The 15,096-nt window shown below is 36.0% G+C and overlaps 1 protein-coding gene across 5 annotated transcripts in view; it reads right to left on the reverse strand.

Moving 5' to 3' along the window:
- TTC21B (tetratricopeptide repeat domain 21B) overlaps positions 1-15,096 on the reverse strand; it is an 81,417-nt gene that overhangs the window by 39,307 nt on the left and 27,014 nt on the right. For all 5 annotated transcript variants that reach the window (XM_038001985.2, XM_007965224.3, XM_073019777.1 and 2 more), the window contains exons 12-18: positions 13,134-13,263; positions 7,868-8,025; positions 6,146-6,370; positions 4,089-4,327; positions 2,475-2,547; positions 1,452-1,562; positions 233-371 (exon numbers count right to left, since the gene is read on the reverse strand). In XM_038001985.2, the coding sequence (XP_037857913.1) occupies positions 233-371; positions 1,452-1,562; positions 2,475-2,547; positions 4,089-4,327; positions 6,146-6,370; positions 7,868-8,025; positions 13,134-13,263 (1,075 nt within the window). The remainder of the gene's footprint in view (positions 1-232; positions 372-1,451; positions 1,563-2,474; positions 2,548-4,088; positions 4,328-6,145; positions 6,371-7,867; positions 8,026-13,133; positions 13,264-15,096) is intronic.

The raw sequence follows: 15,096 nt of genomic DNA on the forward strand, positions 1-15,096 counted from the left end.
TGGGAAGTAAGCTATATTTCTATAACACAATTAACTGTTTCATAAGTCTGCTACTAGGTTTTAAAATATCACATTTTAGTAGAGTGGCATTCTGATAAAGGAAAAAATACGCATGTATTTATATAACCAACCACATATAAAATATTGAGAATACAAATACATATTTATGCAATATAAAAATAAAATGGATCAGACTTATCAGACTTTTTTCAAACCAGAAAGACTTTCATACCAGGTTCATGAGCCAGAGCATGTTGAAGAACTTTTTCTGCTTTGTCATACCATTTCAATTTTAATAAGAGCTCAGCCAGGTCATAGCAAAGATAATTCTTTTGTCCACTTTTCAGAGCAGTTTCATAGTAAGTGATGGCCTAAACAAAATTCATTTCATTTAAGGGAACAAGACAATGAGAATGGCATTCAAGCACAGCTATTTAACACATTACAGACTTAAAGCATAGGTATAACTAGAAATAACCAGGAAGAATTGTAGGCATATGCCTGCCTGTCAATTAGGTATGCCATTCTTCTCAGAGAACAGATCATCACACGAAACAACTAACATTTCCTTTTCTTTTACTTTTTTTTTTTTTTTTTTTTTGAGACAGAGTCTCACTCTGTCACCCAGGCTAGAGTGCAGTGGCGCAATCTCAGCTCACTGCAACCTCTGCCTCCCAAGTTCAAGCAATTCTCCTGCCTCAGCCTCCCAAGTAGCTGGGATTACAGGAGCTCACCACCATGCCCAGTTTTTTTTGTTTGTTTGTTTTTTTGTATTTTTTTTTTTTTTGTAGAGATGGGGTTTCACCATGTTGGCAAGGCTGGCTTCAAGTGCCTGAACTCAAGTGATCTACCCGTCTTGGCCTTCCAAAGTGTTAGGATTATAGGCGTGAGCCACCACACCTGGCCAACAACTAACATTTCTTACGATAAGTAACTAAAGAATGGTACTTGGCAAATAATTTTGTTACAGGTTTTATGAGGCCAGGGAACCTTATCAAAGGCATACATTTTGCTAGCTATTGTACATATGGTCAACAATTACCAGGAATAGGGCAAGAATATAACAGTTAAAGAAAAATCTGTTTCCCCTACTGGAAAAAAAAAAAAAAAAATGAACTCAAAACACATAGCTTGCAAAAACTGGTGCAACGGAAAGAACATTTATCATGTTTTGTTACATAATGAAAGAGATATAAAAATAGCAACTTTACAGTAATTGATTTGATAGCAAGGATTCTAGCTGCAAGATGAAGCAAGCTCTAGGGTCCAAATAATCATCACAAAATGAAGCAATGAAGAATCTGAGATACTTTAACACAAATCCCAGTTCATAAATACAAATTTGGAGTTCACAACCATTAAAGATGCAAATGGTGCTTGCTGAAGCTTCTCGAGAATAGGGTGTGATAAATTTGATGCAACAGACACATTTCCAACAATAAAGTACTTACCATTGAGTAGTTATGAGTTTTGATAAGTGCTTTGCCCATTTTACTTGCCAATGTCCCATCTTTCGGGTTCTGATTTAATGCTTGCTCGTATGCTACTATGGCTTCTTCAGGCTAATATTGCCAGACACAAAAAATAAGCAATAAAAAATAGCATAACTGGGTCCCATTAAAGGGCAACATTTCTATAATTAAGCTCTACATTTGGAAGATTACATAGGACTAAGCATATATTAAAGCACAGGAACTTTAACAATTTCAAAAAGGTGATAAATGACAAGCGCAGGTATGGGTAGGTATAATTTATTAGTATAATTCTACCCATATTAATTGGGCTCTTGTCTATATAAATAACAGTATGTGAACTAAGAGACACCATGTTGACTTTTCATTTCCAGAAGTCATTATAAGTGCCAGTTATAGAGGTCTGGAGGATTGGTTCCCTTTGAAGAAAACACCATCTTAGTCTGTAGCTCCCTTTATCCTTTGGTAAAAAGAAGATTCCTAACATACTTCTGGTATCACCTCTACTTTTTTTTTTTGAGATGGAGTTTTGCTCTGTCGCCCAGGATGGAGTGCATGGTGCAATCTTGGCTCATGGCAACCTCCACTTCCCAGGTTCAAGCAATTCTCCTGCCTCAGCCTTCTCAATAGCTGGGACTACAGGCACAGCTAATTTTTTGTATTTTTAGTAGAGATGGGGTTTCACCATGTTGGCCAGCTGGTCTTGAACTCCTGACCTCAAGTGATACGCCCAACTTGGCCTCCCAAAGTGCTGGGATTACAGGCATGAACCACCGCACCCAGTCTCATCTCTATTTCAAATAACAATAATGCTGAATTTCTGCATCAACTCAAAAGAGAAAAATCAATTTTTAAAAATTGTAATGGATATCTCCCTTTTATTGTGATGACCGGATCTTCAAATATTAAACATTATTTTAAAAAACATCCTTTTAATAGGAAGTTGTACTCATCACAAATAATTTTTTAAAAATTGCAGTTCAGTAACATCAGAAATTTTACCTCTAGAATATTCATATATGCATCACCGAGGAGAAGAAAAGACCGAGGGTTAGCCATTCTTTCAGCAATTTCTCTGGAAATCAGACCAACACTACTTAGTATATTGAATACAGATACCTTCTTCCAAAAATAAAATAAAATAAAAAATAAGCTCACTTATTTCAGTTAGCCAGTAGCCTTCAGAGTATCTCTATATATCCAACAGTGTAATATTATAAAAACCTCATGCATACCCACACCCAAATTGTTTATGCTAGATCAGTTATTTCTGTCACTGAATCTTTCCATTTCCTGAAATGCAGGTAACCGAGTACAGATAGATAGTAAATATCTAAGTTCTCCTTGTCTGGACCTATACATTTTGCTATGCTTACTTCTGAAATGATGTGGGAGTGAAGGTACCAAAAAAACAATGGGAGAATAAAATTTTACTGTCCTCCTATGCATCTTGAGCTCTGATACTCATGGCATAAATTATATGCTGAAATAAGTTACCTTAAGAAAATACAAAGTCTTTTATTTCAGTATTTGTTGCTTACATTTGACCTGAAAATGTAGACTACTAAAGGTCATATTACCAAAGTTATTGAAATAACAACGTGGTGTTAAGTCTTTAACATAGAGTATTTCATCTAATTGGTCTAAAAATTCTTGAGAATTATCTCAGTTTTACAGATGATGTTAAGAGTTGCAGCTGATGTGTCAGATCTTCCTGAAACAAAATCTATGCTTTTAACTACTACATTATGCTACATCAAAAATAAGTCAACCCTATTTTGAATTATTTTCGTATCATTAGAGATGACAGTGATGACCTTTTGGAAATACCTTAGAAAATACAATCTAGGAACTCCGGTCCATCCATCTAAACATGCAGTGCTGCTCAGTTTCTTTGAATCACTCAGCACTTCAAAGAATCTGAGCAACTTTTTGAGTTTGATATAATATAGGTGAACCAATACTGAATTACTTCATCAACAGTTTACTATGACCTCAAGAGCTAATAACGTTAATGTTCTCTTACATAGAGTGTATGCTTCTATGTTTACCCTTCTGTTTGGGGAGAAGAGGAAGAGCAATCTCTCTCTCTCTCCGTGTGTGTGTGTGTATATGCGTGTGTGTGTTATGTATCCCTATAACTCATAAGGGCATCAGTGTGACATACTTTTAAGATCATGTTCTTTCACCAAGAAATATCTGTAACCCACATCTTAGCATGGTACATACTAATTTTTTTTCTACAACTACTATAATAAATATGCTTGCCTGTCCCCTGGATTACTGTTACATTACATGATTCTGTTAAGTTATTAGAATACAGGGTACACTTTCCCTTCTCAAACAGGAAGATCTAGGGTCTAAAAATAATATTTGATAAGGAGAGCTGAGAAACTACAGTAAGCCAGTTTGAAGGAATCAGAATTATGTTTTAGGGAGAGCAAACAACTTGGTTAGAGTGATTGTGGTTGGTGGCAGAAGGAATCAAGACCACATTCAGAAAACGATCTGTAAAGTATTTGCAAAGCAGTTGAAGAAAGTAAAAAAAAAAAAAATTGGGAATCAATATTAGTGGCTAAATGTGTCAAAATATAATGGGTTGAGACAATTACTTACCTAAAACAAGTGATATATAACATTTTATCTTTTCTGTGCTTCAGATAAATATCTGCCATTTTTTCTCTGGCCTCTATAAAATAAGGCTGTTCGGCTGTAACATTTTGAAGGATGCTTAAAGCCCGTTCAATATCTCCTTGGGCTAGAGCTAGGTCTGCATTAGCAATGGTAACCCGCACTTCTTCAGATGTTCCAGAAAATTCATGGATGGCATCTTGTAAAACTTTGGCTGCCTCATGCTGTAAAGATGAAATTAAAATATCATTCTTCCAAAATAGTGAACAAATAACACTAGAAAGAGAGATTTTCTCATAACACAGAATAAATGCTAGTACATTTATAATATTTATGAAATAAATTAATAGAATTTTCTGAAACCTCAAAAATTTAAAACTAAACCCATGACCAAAATCAGATGAGGCTGTAAATACTGTTAGCTAGATAAATGTTTTCACACCTAGGACAACAGCAGCTGCTACAGAGGGTCACTGCTATATTATAATATACTATATTAATGAGCACTTACTTAGCACCCAGCATTGTATAATGAAGAGCTGTACACACTGGGTCTTCATTAAGTGGCAGATTACTTTATTCCCTCCACCAGAACAACATTGTTACTACACTTTAGGTGAATATTCTACCTTATTTCCAAATGTGTACCTTGATGAATCGAAAATGTCATTTAAGAGTCATCTCAACTTCATAGATTACAAGAATTCCAGAAATGTTAAAATGTAATTTAAGTGTACCTTAGAATCAACTATATAGGGCATAATTGGCCTTACTTGTTAAATGTACTTTAAGTTAATTAGTAAAACAGAAATTCTCTCACACCTGTAATTCCAGCACTTTGGGAGGCTGAGCTGGGTGGATCACTTGAGCCCAGGAGTTTGAGACCATCCTGCATAACGCAGGGAGACCCTCTACAAAATATTTTAAAAACTAGCTGGGCATGGCCCAGCTACTTGAGAGGCTGAGATGGGAAAATCCCTTGGGCCCAGGAGGTTGCAGTGAGCTATGATTGTATCACTGCATGCCAGCAAGGAGACAGAGTGAGACCTTATCACTAAAAAATACAATAAACAAATGGAAATTCTTTGTGATCTGGCAAATATTTAGAAATATAGCCTTCTTAATTTTCATTAAAATATGAAAAATAAGTGATTAGCAAGTGCTGCAACCTAAAACTGATACAAATGACTTTGAGTTCCTCATTTTCTACCAAGTTTAATTCTCCCAGAATTACTATCTTATCTGTATATATTATTATTTTTTTAAATATCTGACTTTATAATATTCCTATGAGTATTCATTCAAGTATTTATTTTGTTTCCTCATCTACTAGAATTTCAGGTTGGTACTTTCTTTTTAATTCAGTAGTTCTAGAGTGTGCATAAATATGTGTTTGTGTATATGTGTGTAAGTCTTTTTAGGGATTCATAGGATTATAACTGCATTATATTATTACATTCACAGTAACCAAGAGAGTTGTACATCATGTTATTATGTTCCATTGTAGTCATCATGAGCACACTGATACTTTAGGTCACCCAGGAGCAAATTATGTTCAACTTTCAGGGGCTTACAGGAAGTTTATGTTTTAGTACAAGGTAATGAAAAATAAATTTTTCTAAAGTTTACCACTTGGTCAAGGCAATACATTTAGCTTTTCATTTCTTTTCTTTTTTGAGATGGAGTCTTGTTCTGTCACCCAGGCTGGAGTGCAGTGGCATGATCTCGGCTCGCTGCAACCTCTGCCTCCTAGGTTCAAGCGATTCTCTTGCCTCACTCAGCTTCCCAAGCAGCTGGAACTACAGGCACGTACTACCACGTCCAGCTAATTTTTGTGTATTTTTAGTAGAGACAGGGTTTCACCATATTGGCCAGGCTGGTCTCAAACTCCTGACCTCAGATGATCCACTCGACTTGGCCTCCCAAAGTGCTGGGATTACAGGTGTGAGCCACCGTGCCCAGCCAGCTTTTCATTTTCTACTAATATATATGTTAGAATAGGAAAGTTCACATCTGAGCCCTTAAATTGAAACTTGACCTACCTGCTCTCCATTTAAGCGGTGAAGCTCTATCAATTCGAGAAAGATCGATAAACGATGGCTTGTATCAACTTCAGTTTTTCTGTCTTTTGATTTTGTGGAAGCTCCAATTCTTTTCATTCCTGGTAAACTCATTGCCATATGCAGTGTTTTAATTGCATCTGCTATTTCTCCCATTTTCTTTTGTGACTGGGCTTTTATCAAATGATATAAAGGATATTCTCTCACCTGAAAAATAATATTTAATAGTATTTCCTTTGAGTGCCTACAATATCAACACATAATTTACAATCCCTCAAACATTAAAATAATGAGATCACTGAGAACAGTCCATCTTTGATTGTATGCATGAAGTCTATCTCTGCCCTCTTATTAATCCTCTGATTATTTATCATATTAAATTGGATTCAGGAAAATTGCTTCTCCCTGCATCCTTTGAGATGACAAAGAGGTTGATTACATATTTCTCCTGTGACAGAAGAGAAAGTGTAAACAAGGTTTATAAGGCTAGCAAATACATTCTAAGCGATTATTTGAATTTTCAGGAAAGGAATTTCTTTATGAGGCACTTTTAGGACTGATACAAAGTTATCAGATTTCTAGAAACACTGTTTTTCCCCTTTTTTAAATTTGAAGATTAAAAGTTTCAGGACATTTTAATGAAGCATTGACCTTCCCCTTTGACACTACTCCTAAATATGCAGTTCTAAAGCTTCCATCTTTACGTTGGCTATAAACAGTATATACAGAAAACATAAGACAATGATAAAATGAGTTAGGAAAAAGAAGTAAAAGGGAAGGACAGGACTCAGAATGAGGTGACATGGCAGTCACCTAGCGATTAGGAAGTCTATAGTCCTTCTGATGCTGAAGTTCTCAACCTTAGGCAGCCTGGACATTTGCTTACAGAGCTTCGTGTGAGACTCACACTCGTGCTCCTCCCTCAGAGAATTTGACTCAGTAGAGGTGTGGCACCAGCACTGGGTCTCTGACATACCACTAGTCTTGAAAACCACTATCCTAAGAAGCAAGTGATATTTTCTACAAATCTTAATTAGGATTCTCTAACTCACTGAAGGGTTCTCCCTTAACAGGGTTCATGACCCTGTGAAGCAAAGCAAAAGCAATAAGAGCTCCTCCATGACTCGAGGTAATACAGGAAGCAACTGAACCTAGGATTTTCCCTAACGTTGAGGGGATACTGGATGTAACACATAATATCTTGGATAGAAATGTACTGTGTTTATATCCTCAAACCACAAGATTACTTTCAAAATGACAAGATGTTCTTTCACAATGAATCCAAAAAGAAGTTATTAAAAACTAAGGCCCAAGAAATAAACAATTATTATCTTTATACATAAAAATATTTGACATAAGGATCTAGAGTTTATCATCATTTTTATATACCTTCATTATTGCATTTAATTCTCATTGTAACAGCAAAGTATTAGTAAGTGAGTTTTACAGAAAAGAAAACTGAGGCTCAGAGAGAAGTGAAAGACCAGATATTAACCTCAGGACGTTTGTCACCAAGTCCACATAGTTTTTTATCCATATCTGTGTTGCCTCAATTTTTCCTCCTACTGCTTGTGAGTTCAATTTTTTTTTCCATTAAGAATGCAACTGTTAGCAAAATACTACAGGCTAAAACACAAAATACTTGAATATGTAAGCTTTCAAGGAGAGTGACATGTCTTATCCACTTCAGTCTGGAATACTTACCTTAAAATCATAGCTCAGACAAAGTTCAAGAGACTGAGAACACAATTTGACTTTTTCTTGAGACAAGTAAACCTGAGCTAGCAGCAGATGAGCATCGGCATAAGAGGGATTGTGTTCTAAGCAATGCTGAAGGTTATTAAAAGCTGCTTCAATATCACCTAATAAGAAAAACAATGCATTGTTATAATTCAAATGATTAAGAAATGGAGATCTGAGAGGCAAGAGGAAGAAGACCGTTTAGTTCACGGAGAGTCCTAGTGTTTGTAAACTTAAAGTTTGCTGTTCATAGGCCATGGTTTAATTCCATCTGCACTAGTCAGCTTCCTTCTAGTCCACATGAAAGAATACACCTGCAAGTCAGGCAAGCCCTTGATCCTAACGAGCAAGCCAGGGAAAGCAGGAAAGGATGAGAGCCAGGCACTGGCGTTACTGAGAGGCCAATAAACCGACCTTTATTTTCCTTGTCAAAAAAAAAAGGTTTTATTTATAATTTCATTAAAATAAATTATGCATAACAAAGACATTTCATTTAAATAGCTAGAATTTTGTAGTGTCACTTATGTTAACAAAGAGCATATTAGTCTAGTAATCATTCTTGGTCAAAAATTCTATTACTACTACACATAAAATAACAAAAAAGGCCTAAGGATATACTTCTGAGATTCAGAAATACGAGTTATAGATTTAAAATACCTTTAAATACCAACTGAAATAATGCCAGTTACATATCTGGGAGTCTTAAAATAGAAGGAAATAATCAAGATTAAAGTGACAGGAATCGAGGAATTGACCTTGGGCTGATAGACATGGTAAGAAGAGGCTCTTCAGAGGAAAACATTGCATTGATCCTAAGTCTTAGAAGTTTCTCATGATGTAACCCACACTGATCTGCACTTAGTCACCTCATAAATGGGCCTTAAGAAGATGTAAATAGAACAACTCCCCATTCAACCTTGCTAGGAGAATGGGGGAAGAAGACAGCCTAAATGATTTTCTGTTGAATTATGCCCCTCAACCTCACCTGATGTCAGCAAAATAAGGCTGAACTTACTGGTCATAGAAATGCACTGAGACTGAAAATGTTCTTCTCAGAGACGGAGGATTAACAGAAAACTAACTGGCTGAGAGAGCATAATAACTTACTAAACATAGCATCAAAGTTTAGCAATCAAACGTCAAGCATAATTAATGATGCTAGATTCTTTATTTATTGTGATACAATCCAACACTCAAAACTGCACAGGTAAAAAAAGGAAAAGTTAGGAATAATAAATTTGTGTGAAAATTATCTTAGGAAGGAGAAGGCTTAAGGCCATAATTTGAAGAAAGAGGTTGTACTAACAGGAGAAAGTGCATAGAGAATTAGGGTTTGCAAGTAAGAGACTGAAGAAAATGAGTACTGTATGAGTAACAGAAATGAGAATCTTTGTTTCTTTTAAGGGTGAGGAGATGGATATGTAGGGTAGGAAACTAAATATTTAAAATATTTAGAAGGATACTAAATATTTAAAAATGAGAAGTGGGTCATTACTGTTGAGGAAAATAGACCACGTCACCAGAGATCAACACCAACATCACATTCTTTCTAAGAGCAGTCCAATTTCCCTTGAGTGAAACTGAAAGACATTTCAGTCCTGTGTATCTGTCTTTGTCAGAGTTCTGTGTAATAAAGCATTTGGCTGGCATTTGTCTTGGGTTCCTGGAAGGAGTCTCTAACTCGTGGAATTTCCTTCATCTTAGGGATGTCTGTGTTACTCTTTATGGACCCTGATAGTTTATCCTAATGAGGAGACTCATGGCATGCCCCTAGATAGTTTATGCTAAAGATAAGACTTGAAATGGGGGCTGGCTGTGCCAGAAAGACCAACCCTGTGATTAGCAGGTTGGGGCTTAGAGCCACATTATCAGTCGGTGGGGACTGGAGATTGAATTCAATCATATGGCCAATGATTTAATCCATGTCTACTTAATGAAATCCCAATAAAAGCTATGGACACCAAACCTTGGTGAGCTTCCCTGGCTGCTAATACTCTGATTGTCACACATCGACATGTCAGGAAGTGATATCTCCTGACTCCATGGGGAGAGGACAACGGAAGCTTCAGACCTCACCCTGTGCATCTTTCCCTGTTGCTGATTTGGGTTAGTATCCTGTTGCTATAATAAAACTGTAATTTTAAGCCTAGTGCTTTCTTGAGTTCTGTAATTCTAGTAAATGAATGAAACCGAGGGACCTCCAAATTTGCAGCTAGTCAAAAGCACAGGAGGCTCTAGGAATGCCCAAATCTATGGCTGGTGTCTGAAGTGAGGGCAGTTTTATGGAAGACTGTGCCCTTAACCTGTGATGTTTGGCCCAACTCCAACTAGTTGGTGTCAGAAGTCATTTCAGTTGGCAATTTAGCAAAAATACTACTATTTAGACACATGCTAGCAGTATTTCACATGATTTAAGGGTGCTCTTCCTTTTTTTAACTTTTGGTTACTAGAAATTTTATTTTTTATTTCAATAGGTTTTTGGGGAACAGGCAGTATTTGGTTACATGAATAAGTTATTTAGTGGTGATTTCTGAAATTCTGGTGCACTCATCACCCAGTCACTGGATCCAATGTATATAGTCTTTTATCCTTCCCTCACTCTCTTCCTGCCCTTTCCCCTAAGTCCCCAAAGTCCATTGCATCATTCTTATGTAAGACTGTTCTTCTTAAAAATGGGATTAATATAAGACATTTTCATGACTAGAGACTTTAACAATTAAGTATTACTAGATTGTAACTTATTCATATAAATTTTCACATTATAAAATAAACACTTAATAAATTATAGAAATCAAAGTCCCAGTCTAATTATATAGTGCGTGATACCCCTTCCAATTAGGAGAAAAGCTGAAATATCCTGTGGTTTAATGGTACAATTCAATCAGAAGGTATTAGTATCACTTCTTACAACTGAAATATTTTAGAGGTAAAACCACCCTCTGACATCATCTAAATGTTTTTAACAGCTAAAACAGAAGTCTGTAATTTCTACAATCTATAAGGAATCCAAACAAATCATCAAGAAAAAAATAATCCCATTAAAAAGTGGGCAAATGACATGAATAGACATTTCCCAGAAGAAGATACACAGATGGCCAACAAACATTTAAAAAAATGCTCAACATTGCTGATCATCAGGGAAATGTAAATTAAAACTATAGTTAGGGACCACCTTACCACAGCCAGAATAGCCATTATAACAAAGGCAAAAAAAAAAAAAAAAAAAAAAAAAAAAAAGATGTTGGCATGGCATGGATGTTGTCAAAGGGAACAGTTATACATTGCTGGTGTGAATGTAAATTAGTAAAACCTCTTTGGAGAATAGTATGAAGATTTCTCAAAGAACTAAAAGTAGATTTACCATTCAATCCAGCAATCCCACTACTGGATATCTATTCAAAGGAAAAGAAGTCATCATATCAAAAAGTCACCTGCACGTGTATGTTTATTGCAGTACAATTCATAACTGCAAAGATATAGAACCAACATAAGTGCCCATCAACCAATGAGTGGATAAAGAAAATGTGGTATATATGGGTGGATAAAGAAAATGTGGTATGTATACACCATAGAATACTACTTAGCTGCAAAAAAAAAAGAAAAAAAGAAATAACATGTTTTATAGCAACCTGGATGGAACTGGAGGCCATTACTCTAAATAAAGTAACTGAGGAATGGAAAACCAAATACCGGTATGTTCTCACTTATTAGTAGCAGCTAAGCTATGGGTAAAAAGGCAAACAGAGTGACATAGTGGACTTTGGAGACTTAGAAGAGGCAGGATGGGAAGAGGGTGTGAGATAGCTTCATATTGGGTACAATGTACACTACTTGTGTGATGAGTGCACTAAAATTCCAGACTTCAGCACTATACAATTCATCCATGTAACCAAAAACTATTTGTACCCAACACAAATAAAAAATTGAAATAAAAAATTAAAAAATGAAAACAGAGGTCCAAAGAAACAGTAAAGGCAATCTCATTACTCCATTATATAACAGGAAATAACTTTATGAAAAAACCTTTTAAGCTGGTTTCTGCTCTTTCAGTTTTACAAACTTTATTTACTTTTATAGCAGGCAGTTGGCAAAGGTACATATAGACAAGCATGATATGATGGAATTTTGGTTTTTTATTTTTATTTTTTTGAGATGGAGTCTTGTTCTATCGCCCAGGCTGGAGTGCAGCCATGCCATCTCGGCTCACTGCAAGCTCCGCCTCCTGGGTTCAGGCCATTCTCCTGCCTCAGCCTCCTGAGTAGCTGGGACTATAGGTGCCCGCCACTATGCCTCGCTAATTTTTTGTAGTTTCAGTAGAGACGGGGTTTCACCACGTTAGCCAGATGGTCTCGATCTCCTGACCTCGTCCTCGTGATTTGCCCACCTCTGCCTCCCAAAGTGTTGGGATTACAGGCGTGAGCCACTGCGCCAGGCTCGGTCTTTTTTTTTGGAGACAGGGTCTCACTCCCCTCACCCACACTGGAGTGCAGTGGCGTGATCCTGGCTCACTGCAGCCTCAACCTCTCTGGGCTCAGGTGATCCTCTCACTTCAGCCTTCTGAGTAGCTGGGACTACAGGCACGTGCCACCAAGCCCAGCTAATTTTTGTATTTTTTTGTAGAGATGAGGTTTCACCATGTTGCCCAGGCTGGTCTTGAACTCCCAGGCTCAAGTAATCTGCTCACTTTGGCCTCCCAAAGTGCTGGGATTACAGGTGTGAGCCACCGTGCCCAGCCATCATGGTCTATTTCTACGTGTAAAGTCATGTATTTGTCTGTGCCTTAGAAAACTAAGGTTATAACTGAGTCATTTTTATTTTAAGCTATCCATAACTATTTACAGAAACTAAACAAGAATTACTTGGTACTTTTCATTAGGGCCTGAAATCTGGCAAATGTTGCATTTGGTTATACCAGTAAAAACACAACCATGGATTAATGACTGTAAATTCTTATTGCTAGTCTCCAGTAATTTCTGACAGACTTTTTTTAAAGTGGTACAACTGCATTTTCCCAGCAATTTGCTTAAGCCACACAAGTTTATAGTAATTTTTAAAGAATTAAATAGTAAGTTATGCAATTCTATTTTGGATTAAAATTACTTATCTATGCATATACAAAATGTACATTTTATGTGACTATTCTCTATATACACAGAGTGCTTAATTTATTCACACTTGTTTTTATCAACATCAGAATAAAAACGTTAAAAGTTTTTAAGGTATACTCTACCTGACAAATATTTCACTTTTGCTATTAGGAAGACAGTTTGCAGAAGACCTGGAACAGTTCTTACTACAGTCTCCAGGACTGAGACACAACGCCTGAGAAGTGGACAAAGAGGTTGCCCAGGACTTGCAGGCTAAACAAAACAAATCAGCAGATCATTTTATAAGTGTAAAATTATATTTAGCTAAAAATAAACATATATTAATTTTAGTATAACCAAACTATACATATTTTTCTAAAATTTCTTTGATTTCATTTATTTCATAATATCTTTACTATGACTTAACTAATACTAATTTATTTCCCTGGGATCTATGAACAGACAATACAAATAATGGCTCTTATTCAGCAAAATAATTATGAAACTATTATACAATTACTAAATGGATAACATATCAAGTGAGTATATCTGTTCAAAAGTTTTATCAGATAAATATATCTGTTATTAAAGGAAAGATAACTGAGAGGTAGAGTTTCTTACTAGAATTGACACAGTCAAGGCAGTAAGTGTTCAAATTCTAGATATGCCTTGTGATTTGCTCAATTCAATTACTCTCATTACCCCCTAGAGTACTGTGAAGCCAGTTTTTAAAGAATTCAGATTTCCCCCACTGGTAAACAGAAGGTAGAACACTCACTATATTAAACTAAAAGTCTCATACTTTTACATTCCCCACTCTTCAGCCTGGCATGTTTTAGACCCTCAAAGTTTTCCTTTCAATTAATAATGAGTATGATAATTAAAGTGATACTAGAACACTGCTTTATTCTTTTCACTGTTTCTTATTCTTATAATGGCTGTCTACCCAATCAACCTTTATCCAATGGTCATCCAATCACAAGTTTAGTACTGTGATATCAGAATTTAAATATAAAATGTTCATCCCTCCTGCTTTGCCTTACTACGGCTGTTTCTTTATATGAGGCTGATCCTCTCCACCCCACGCCCCCTGACACATAAAGATCTCTAACTGGACTGTGCCTTCTTACGGAAAATCACTCCTATAATGAGCCATTATTACTAACAAGAAAGTGCTACAACTTACACACACACAATGTATCACTCAAAAAGATAATCAGAGTATGACTACTGTTGCCTAGAATACTTCAATTTCTTTAAATTCTTCACATACAATCTATATAATAAAATTTAACACTCTATAATACCTATACAGTTCTACTGGTAGTTTCTTATTTAGTTTTGCTTCTTTTATAGGCCTAAGGTTTTTATGTGTCTTGAAGATAAGATTTTTATGCTTCTTTGCACAATAATAGATACACAGCAAATAGTTTAAAAATATGTATTTTTTTCAGCCTAAGTAAAAATAGTGAAAGTGTAAGTGATGGTGAGGTTCTGATAATGTTCTTTGTCACCTGCTAAGAATGAGTTATTGAGAACCATCATTTTACTGCAAACAATTTCAATGTGCAATTATAGAAAAAAGTTATGCAGACAATCTTTAAGATATCATTTGTTCAACTAAAATTCTAAACAAAACTATGTCTATAAAAGGGTCAAAGAAGTAGGAACAGAGCTAAAGAGACAATTCTGCTTTTCTCATATTTCCCTATGAAAATAGAATCACATACGCTGATTACTTTCTATCATGCTGGTAAAGGAAAACAGAATTTCCTGGTAAAGGAAAATAGGATGTCTAGTTGAACTAGAGACCCAACTACCACTTAATGCATTATTTCTTGTTCTATTACAGTTTATTCTCAGCACATCTGATAGAGAAATCCATGAAAACACTGGGTTAAAGTGTTGACTTGCATCATGCTGGAAGTCTTTTGGTGACTCCCCATTGTATCCCATTGTACTCAGAATTAAAGCCAAAGGAGTTATAAGAACTGCTATGGCCCTACTTGGGCTCGTCTCCTTGGGATAACCTCATCTCTGACTACTCTACTCCTCCTCACCCTGCCTCAGCCACATTTGTCTCCTCGTGTCCCTTTGGGCTTCTGT

The sequence above is a fragment of the Chlorocebus sabaeus genome, chromosome 10 (assembly GCF_047675955.1).
Source record: "Chlorocebus sabaeus isolate Y175 chromosome 10, mChlSab1.0.hap1, whole genome shotgun sequence".
Lineage (NCBI taxonomy): Eukaryota > Metazoa > Chordata > Mammalia > Primates > Cercopithecidae > Chlorocebus > Chlorocebus sabaeus.